Source organism: Lottia gigantea (assembly GCF_000327385.1).
Source record: "Lottia gigantea unplaced genomic scaffold LOTGIsca_8, whole genome shotgun sequence".
Taxonomy (NCBI): Eukaryota; Metazoa; Mollusca; class Gastropoda; family Lottiidae; genus Lottia; species Lottia gigantea.
Window position 1 is genome coordinate 940429 of NW_008710662.1, and position 10235 is coordinate 950663.

General features: G+C 27.5%; 2 protein-coding genes across 2 annotated transcripts; both read left to right on the forward strand.

The window, feature by feature from the left end:
- Positions 1 to 3510: 3510 nt before the first annotated feature.
- On the forward strand, positions 3511 to 3705 carry LOTGIDRAFT_108051 (hypothetical protein; the record flags this gene model as incomplete). Its single annotated transcript, XM_009066853.1, has 1 exon — positions 3511 to 3705. The coding sequence occupies one exon, from the start codon at positions 3511 to 3513 to the stop codon at positions 3703 to 3705; it is 195 nt and encodes a 64-aa protein (XP_009065101.1).
- A 1017-nt stretch (positions 3706 to 4722) lies between these two features.
- LOTGIDRAFT_108564 (hypothetical protein) lies at positions 4723 to 8189 on the forward strand (the record flags this gene model as incomplete). The annotated part of the gene is made up of 8 exons (XM_009066854.1): positions 4723 to 4829; positions 5104 to 5232; positions 5427 to 5515; positions 5925 to 6022; positions 6362 to 6478; positions 6842 to 6982; positions 7337 to 7477; positions 8046 to 8189. The coding sequence occupies 8 exons, from the start codon at positions 4723 to 4725 to the stop codon at positions 8187 to 8189; spliced, it is 966 nt and encodes a 321-aa protein (XP_009065102.1).
- Between the last annotated feature and the right edge of the window lie 2046 nt (positions 8190 to 10235).

Genomic DNA, 10235 nt, shown 5'->3' on the forward strand with positions numbered 1-10235 from the left:
AATCTGTGCTTTATAAACATATCATATAGATTTCAACTTCAGCTAACGGTATAACTCTCAGAATAAAAATCAGATATCCAGTTTGTCTACAAATTAAGTTTGCTAAAAGGTTTAACATTCTCTCAAGTAGACTATTACAACTGTACTTATCACAGGATTTTTGCAGTTATAGACAAACCTTATTTTGAAAAATTATACCAATAGCTAGAAAACAGTTATGAACCATCTGGTAATAAAGCAAAAACTAAGATGCACACTAGTCATAGAAAGTCAGAATTTCTTGCACTCAAGAAAAAGTTTTTGTGCAGAATTTCATCAGTGAGACAAATAATTCTCGAATTTACCAGAAACAATTTTATTTTCAGTGTACTGGCACTATGTAAAGGAACATCTAACTAAACATGAAATACAGAGGTTTAGTAATTTAAAGAGTATAGAGAATGATACTGGTAGAGGTAGAGCATGGTTACGTGCCAGTTTTAATGAACATTCACTAGAAAGATATACTCATATGTTATTAGAGAAAGCTGACTTATTAAGGTAAGAATGAATGTCCTACAAGCATTGAACATTTTGTTATGTGTGTCCTATCTGCTAGATTATTCACGGTCAAGTCTTCTACAGATTATCTGTGTATCATTCACAAGTTGATGTAAACTGTTATGATGTGGTAAGATGACTTTTTCAAAGTTTTCATTTTCTATTTTAATTATGACTCATAATCAATATTTCCTCTTTATTTATGAAGACTGAGCTAAGCCTTTCACGAAGATAACCAAATTTTGCAGTTTTGTTCAGAAAATACACGATTTGGTTTGTGCACCCTGTCTGCAAGCTGTCTCCTCTCCGAATCTTTTGGCAATAGTATACTTTATATTAAGCTTCCTGATCAATATTTGAAAATGTTATTTGTAATATATTTAAAAAATGAAATAATTCTGTATGTTTTAGTCAATATTATGAAGATTGGGCGTTTTTACGAGATGAAGAAAGAAGTAGCATGTTGCCTATGATGGCAGCAGGTGGGTATTTACTCTTCTCTTAGTTAATGGTTAATGTTTGTCACATAGGACCAAAATGAAACCAGCAATTCAAATGAAATACCGATCTCAGGTCTGTTGTGCTGCAGTTGTTGCACGTTAAAAATCTTATAATAGTTGAAAAAAGACACAAGGAGTCAGTCCTTGTTGCTATGTTATCAAAACTAACTTCAACGCATACTGTAAGGTTGTCTGTTCTAATTTTAATAAGATTATAGAAATGATATTTGTTTTGAATTTCAGGCTTGGGTTCTATATTATTTGCTATAACTATAGATAGAACAGAACTAAATAAAACACATCAATCTAGTAATACAGTACATGTTAGTAATATATCAAATCCTACTGTTAAAAAACAAGAGTTAGAACCACAACCTGTTATAGCTGGTGACACCATAGTAGTTCAGGGTAGGTTTCTTCAAATAGTTCAGCAAGACAATTTTGTGTATGTTTTTTCTTCTTAGTGCAAGAGGAAAACCAATGAAGATTTAATACTGACCCTGTTTTTAAAGAAATCTTACAATAAGAAAATATGTTAAAATGGCAACTCGTCTTTTCGTAAGACTTTGCCATATATATAGAAAAGACATATATAGAAAAAGTTTAATTGAGTATTTCATTTATATTCAAGACCCAAGTAAACACCTGAAATTGCAAACCATTTCCTTTAAAAATGGAGACCTGGATAATAGTTTGCTCATGAATGAAGCTCACTTAAAAAAAGATCTGTAAATTAATCAGAATGTGTAAGATTACAATAAGGCACAATATTAATACACACACTGAGGCTGACACTGGCTAAATTTGGTAAATGGCATCTAAAAATACAATTGCAATTCATGCTATATTTTAAACTAAAGCTTTTTTAGTGTTCTATTGTCTGTAAAATTAACCAAAGAATTGTTAACTTTTGTAGAAAAAAGAAAAGAGAAGAAAAAGAAGAAGAAAATAGCAAATATTGTAAGTTTTGACGAGGAAGACATTGACAATAATATTGCACCAGTGAAAAGTAAAAATAAAGCAGACACACTCAATAACAAAAAGGAGAAAAAAGACTCTAAAAAAGAAGAGACAGTACAAAGGGAAATAACTCCAGAAGTAAACTCTGTGAATATAAGTGTGTCAGAAGTTGTGAACATTCCAATACAGAAAATGCAGCATTCAGAATATGTCAAACGTGAAAACTCTGCTTTTGGTAAATCTATATCTAGTAACGTCAGTTCAGCATCAAATCTATCAGCTGATGGTTTATCAAGATCAAGTGTTGGATCATTTAGTTCAGAAGATGTTGATTTTAAGTAAGTTGAACTTTCACCTAAATCAATAATTGAACAATTTTCAGCTACAAACATCACTGTCCGTTCTTAGGTTAAGGGCTCTATGATCCTGCATTGCATAACAATGGTACATCACAGGCATAAAGCACCAAATCATGTTTTTTAATCAGATTGAGTAACTGAAGTTCGAAGATTTCAGTTAACTAAAAGATAACGATTTTAAATACCTTGGTTTTTTTTATTAAAGCTCAACACTCACTCCATTAACAAGTTCAGGACAACCTCTAGAAGATGATAGTTTCTTACCACTAGAGAAATCAAAACCTGCCTTTAATATATCAGGTAAGGAAGAAAGTCAGATGCAACTGGACTCAGTCATCATTTACTCATTTTCTGTAATTCTAGAAGATGCTGGCTATCATTGTCAAAAATTCCAATTTTGATTTGGAAATTTCCTACTTCCAATTTAACCATCATGTAATAAATACAGCATGATTTCAACAAGAATAGTCAAAAATGCTAATTATGTATGTATTTATTTTCTTTTCTGTTTTTGATTAGGTGATTCCGTATCTATACATTCAGAAGATGATAGAAGATTAGACAATACTATATCAAATGGGTAATTATTCTTCAATCACATGTTTCCAACTTTCTGTTAACTTGAGATAAACCCTTGACATATCAGGTTATCTGAAAACAAATTAATTTTATAAATCAATTATAATAAATGATGAATACTAGTGTTAAAGCGGCTAGTTAAGCTTATACAGAATATTATTATCATTATACAAAATATTATCATCATTATACAAAATATTAATAGTTCATTATTCAAAATATTATCATAATTATACAAAATATACATTATATTATATTATATAATAGTTATAACATTACAAGGTGATTTTAAAAAATTAGTTTGTATTGACTAACTTATTTAAGATCAATAAAATCTAATATATTTTTTAGATGACATATTACTTTAACACCTCTGCCCTTCTTGTAAGATGCTAGTAATAAAACTTTATATCTGTTTTATAGATATGAAAGAACTGATGGTGATGGAGCTAATACAGATATAATATTAAATAATAGATCAGAATCTATATCTTCTGGTATGTATCTTATACAGATATGATATTAAATAATAGATCAGAATTTATATCTTCTGGTATGTATCTTATACAGATATGATATTAAATAATAGATCAGAATTTATATCTTCTGGTATGTATCTAATATTAAATAATAGATCAGAATTTATATCTTCTGGTATGTATCTAACATTAAATAATAGATCAGAATTTATATCTTCTGGTATTAATCTAATATTAAATAATAGATCAGAATTTATATCTTCTGGTGTGTATCTTATACAGATATAATATTAAATAATAGATCAGAATTTATATCTTCTGGTATGTATCTAATATTAAATAATAGATCAGAATTTATATCTTCTGTTATGTATCTAATATTAAATAATAGATCAGAATTTATATCTTCTGGTATTAATCTAATATTAAATAATAGATCAGAATTTATATCTTCTGGTGTGTATCTTATACAGATATAATATTAAATAATAGATCAGAATTTATATCTTCTGGTATGTATCTAATATTAAATAATAGATCAGAATTTATATCTTCTGGTGTGTATCTTATACAGATATAATATTAAATAATAGATCAGAATTTATATCTTCTGGTATGTATCTAATATTAAATAATAGATCAGAATTTATATCTTCTGGTATGTATCTAATATTAAATAATAGATCAGAATTTATATCTTCTGGTATTAATCTAATATTAAATAATAGATCAGAATTTATATCTTCTGGTGTGTATCTTATACAGATATAATATTAAATAATAGATCAGAATTTATATCTTCTGGTATGTATCTAATATTAAATAATAGATCAGAATTTATATCTTCTGGTATGTATCTAATATTAAGTAATAGATCAGAATTTATATCTTCTGGTGTGTATCTTATACAGATATAATATTAAATAATAGATCAGAATTTATATCTTCTGGTATGTATCTAATATTAAATAATAGATCAGAATTTATATCTTCTGGTGTGTATCTTATACAGATATAATATTAAATAATAGATCAGAATTTATATCTTCTGGTATGTATCTAATATTAAATAATAGATCAGAATTTATATCTTCTGGTATGTATCTAATATTAAATAATAGATCAGAATTTATATCTTCTGGTATTAATCTAATATTAAATAATAGATCAGAATTTATATCTTCTGGTGTGTATCTTATACAGATATAATATTAAATAATAGATCAGAATTTATATCTTCTGGTATGTATTTAATACAGATATGATATAAATTAAACATCATTATCTATAAGCTTATCTTCTGGTATGTATCTAAGTTGTTATTTACCTGTAATATTGTTATTTATAGAAGATTTAAAACAAGCTGTAGTAGCTATGATGTTAAGAAAAGATGAAGTTGAAGAGAAAAACAAGTAAGTTGATTACTGACATCAACAAAATTTCCTTAGCCTTGTTTTGACAATAGTTTTCATGTTTGTTTTGTTTTGCTTTGGTCCAAAATTCATCTTTAGAGTCAACTTTTAAGTTGTCTTAAGCATTTTATAGACTATTCAGATTGGCATTTTGACTGCTTTTTATATGAATATCTATGACAGACTTATTCTCCCCACTGATAAATGTCATGGCACATAGATTATACTCCTTATATAACTGCAGACAAATTAAAAGAATATTAATGTGTTTTAGATCATTAAAAGCTATGTTAGATAGAGAGATGGAGATTAGTTCCACTTTAAGAGCTGAAATAGAAGAAATGAAAATATCTTTTAAACTCAGTAAAGATAAAGAAATAGCCAAAAATGAAACATTGCAAAAGTAAGAAATTATTTGTTGTATTGGTTAGTGTAAATCCAATCAATTGCTTCATTTACAAAATTCAATGATACAAGAAAGGGGGTTATTGCAGTCAAGGTATAAGATGCAGTCCGGAATAGTTTGACAATGTGAAGAATGTGGCTGATAAAGTTGAAATAATTAATAGTATGATTATTATGATTTATTATTTGCAGAGAGAATGAATTATTAAAACATCAATTAAGAAAATATATTAATGCTGTCCAGTTATTACGTACAGAAGGTGCTAAAGATGATACTCAGGGTAATTTCTGACTTTTTTATTATCTGCATTTTCTGTTGACTCGCTTCAAAATGATGAAAAATGCAAGAGATTTTTCTTATATTGTTTACAGGTTTTTAAATTAATGTAATTATTGTTTAATCATTTTTACAGAGCCCCTTAAGCGCAATTTTCAACACTTTTTATTATTATTTCGTTTAAACGAAATAATAAATAAATATGTTTACAATTGCGCCTTAGGGGCTCCGTAGATTTTCAAAATTGTTCTTGCTATGTTTTATTTGGCCCTGCTATAGTCTGATGCTTATGAACTTTGTGCATCAGAGCATTAGAGGAGTGCCCCTGGAGCTCAAGTATTTTGTCTATAAGAAATTTGCACATTATGTAGTCTAAGCTAAATAAATTTGTCATATGATTGTAGAAAATATAGGAATTACTTTAGAAGATCCACAACCTATCATCCCACCAGCCAAACCATCTATAGATTATAGTCATGAAGCCTCAGAATATGAGAAAAAACTCATTCAGGTAACAAAATATTATATCTTCGTTGATTTTTTGATTTCCTAAAATGCCAAACCAATTCCTGGTTCTTATTAAGTTTGAAATGAATGAGAATCACACAGTACTGTATCTACCATTTTCATTTCCTTCAATTGTTCTGATATTTTTTATAATGATAATGATATTTTTTATAATGATAATAATATTCTGTATAATAATGATAATATTTTGTATAATGATAATAATATTCTGTATAATGATGATAATATTTTGTATAATGATAATAATATTCTGTATAATAATGATAATATTTTGTATAATGATAATAATATTCTGTATAAGCTTAATGATAATGTATTGTAGGTAGCTGAAATGCATGGTGAACTGATGGAATTCAATGAATTATTACATAGACAGATAAATTGTAAAGAAGCTGTTATTAGAAATCTTAAAGAAGAATTAACTGATCTTAGAGGACCAGTAAGTAGGCTTTAGTATAACAGTTCTATTCTCTCATATATATATATTCAAAATTATTTATTTATTCATTCTGAGACTAAAACTTGCTAGTTTTGAGAATTATTCTTTGTCATTCAGTGTCATTTTATGATTTTGCTTGACTTAATGAAACCAGAGATATTCTGATATGCAATTGAAGCTTAAAGTGTACTGATGCATGCAAAAAGGCTAGAAAATCTCTTTTTAATTCAATAAAGAAATATTTCTTATCAGATTTTGATGAAGTACTTGTTATGATATAGTAATATAGTACATTGTATGTTACCCTCCCCATTAAGCTACAGTTATGATATATAGGAAATGGAATATAAAATTCTCTTTTAGTTACCGTATGATGCTCAGTCTTCAGATGATTCTCTATCAGGTGATCTAGAGTCTTCATTAATATCTAGATGTTTGATTAATATTTGGATACCATCAGCCTTTCTTGGAGGTTCTAAAACAGACAGTCATCATGTTTATCAGGTATAGACACATTTCACTTTTTCTTTCTTGTTCATATATATATGAAATTTTAAATTATGTAGAGTTATTAAAATTCCATTAAAAAATTGAAAGTAGAATTATCTTCATGATTACTCTTTCATATTGTTAAAAATTAAGTAATGTGTACAAACATGAAATTATGTATCTGATGTGCACAAAAACCTGAAAAATCAGTGTTCAATAGAAGAGGATTTTGCCTTTTTCACCATTTTGTAGGTATCTTTTATAACAATTTAAATTTCCTTGATTTTACATTGGTTCGGCCAGTTGTTACAAGGATTAGTTGCATTATTTCGTCCTATCATGTTCTAAATATGTCTCCTATATAATCAGGTATATGTACGTATCCGAGATGAAGAATGGAATGTATATAGAAGATATAGTAAGTTTCTAGATGTACATACTAGATTAAAAAAGGTCTACCCATTAATAGAAAAGTTTGAGTTTCCACCGAAGAAAACTATTGGTAGCAAGGTAGGTTTTATTCTGTTCATGAAATTTATAACTGAATTAGTTTTATTTTCAAAAGATTTGACTTCATTTATCTACAATTATCCTGCTTTAAAGGAATAACAGAATGGTTATATTTGTTATTGTACTTTGTCGTTTTGTTATACTTTTATTTATTTTTATTGTATCATGTATGGTTATATTTGTTATTCTATCATGTATGGTTATATTTATTATCGGATCATGTATGGTTATAATTATTATTATATTACATTATATATGATGTGTTATGTATGGTTATATTTGTTATTGTATCATGTGTGGTTATATTTGTTATTGTATCACATATGGTTATATTTGTTATGTATAGTCATATCTGTTATTATTATATTACATTATATATGATGTGTGGTTATATTTATTATTGTATTATGTATGGTTATATTTATTATTGTATAATGTATGGTGAAATTTATTATTGTGGTATGTATGGTTATATTTGTTATTGTATTATGTGTGGTTATATTTATTATTGTATCACATATGGTTATATTTGTTATTATATTATGTATAGTCATATCTGTTATTATAGGATCCAAAGGTTGTTACAGCTAGAAGAAAAATGTTACAAAGTTATTTACGTAAAGTGATCAATCATTTACTGGAGAAAAATGCTGATCTATCTAGTAATGTTAGCAAAGAAAAACTTATAGCTGTTTTACCTTTCTTTAAGTAAGTATAACTTCTTTTTTGGACAAAAATTTGAACGAAATGTGATGTTTGAAAAGTGATACAGATCGATAACTGAATTTAGTTTTTAGTGGGAAAAGCAGATTTAAAGGGACAGATTCGGGATCTGTTAGATCTATCGTACTTTAGTGTCAGAAACGGGAATTGTTTTAGCTAAGCTTATCAGTAATAGTATTTACAGTTCACCATCGAAATTTGACCCTACAAATTCATGTGTCCAATATCATTTGCGTTTAAGAGTAGAGACTGTGCTATATAAAGAAAAGATATGAAGAAATAGAAATTGAAATTCTTATGTTGAGGACTGAATTTTTTGTACATTTCTAGTACAGAGTACTCTGTGATATCCGACATCTGAGTATTTCTGAAGAGTCTTTTTATTTATTCAAGATCCAAATCAACCCCGAAAATGGTTAATTTGTCCCTTTAATGATGATCTTGTATTTGTCTAGTGATTATCCAGAAGAAAGTAAAAAGGGTAAAAAGAAGAAGATAAGTACAGTAGTACCTCCAATACAACAACAAGCTAGTTCTTCAGCTGCTATTAATACTCAATATGAAGGCTTGTGATAATAGTTTATTAGTTTTTATTATATTTGATAGATAGGTACAAATAGTACATTATACTGTCAGTTGTTTAAGGCAAATTTTGACATTGGAATAGGTTCACTATGATCAGTCAATGTAAGTTCTGACATTGGAATAGGTTCACTATGATCAGTCAATGCAAGTTCTGACATTGGAATAGGTTTACTATGATCAGGCATGTAAGTTCTGACATTGGAATAGGTTCACTATGATCAGTCAATGTAAGTTCTGACATTGGAATAGGTTCACTATGATCAGTCAATGTAAGTTCTGACATTGGAATAGGTTCACTATGATCAGTCAATGTAAGTTCTGACATTGGAATAGGTTCACTATGATCAGTCAATGTAAGTTCTGACATTGGAATAGGTTCACTATGATCAGTCAATGTAAATTTTGACATTGGAATAGGTTCACTATGATCAGTCGATGCAAGTTCTGACATTGGAATAGGGCAGACTTGAAATTGGCATGGAGTATATATTTTTCTTCCACAAAATTTTATAAGCAGTTTAATGCAATAATAGTCTTTTATAAACTTTGTTTAATAAATTTACTTTATTTTGTCTCCAAATCAAGTTTCTTCTCAAGATTTAAATGAAGTTTGTTATGTTCAAGTTTTGGCACAGTGTTAGATCTCGATCAAGGTTGTTAATGAAATTCATTTTCAGAATTTTTAAATTTTCAATGATAGCTGTTTTGGATTTTTAGTTTTTTTGATTGAAATATTAAATTATTTATTTATTTATGTTTATATAATAGAATCAAATATATATAAACTAATAGTAAACATACAAACTAATATATAGATATACTAATACTAATATACAGCCACATTATTAGCACAAGTTAGCACATTCCTTTATTTTGTGATAAGTGAATAACATAGAAATGCCTCTTTAGTTTGGTTCTTTGATTTTCAATCATTTTTACATAGCATTAATATATAGATATAGTCTTATGGAACAACTATCACTGGTTAAAGTTTCGCAACATTTCTATGTGAAAACTGTCACTTCATTCATTATTGTTTTATAAAGCTGTTATATATAACCATTAATCCAGTAGATCAAAATTCTGATTAATTAATTAAATCATTTGAAAATTGCATGCATTGGCCAACTAGAATCATGCCACAGTTCTGTGAGTTATTCTTTTAATGGCATCAATTGAAGTGTTCACAGAGTGTATTTGTTAATGTGGTATTTTTATTGTCAATTTGTTATGTCCATAAAGTGCTATTATAAATCCATTTCTCTTTATAACGTCTCATTCTTTGTATTTTACATGCTCAATATAAATTCTAAGGTCTACATCTATTTTACTTTACATAGTTTATATCCTTGCTCAAGTGCTATCAATCTAAAGGAATTGCAAAGTGTTTTTTAAAGATAAAGGATTAATTCAAAAACTTTTTTTCCCTTTATAAATCATATTTTGGACA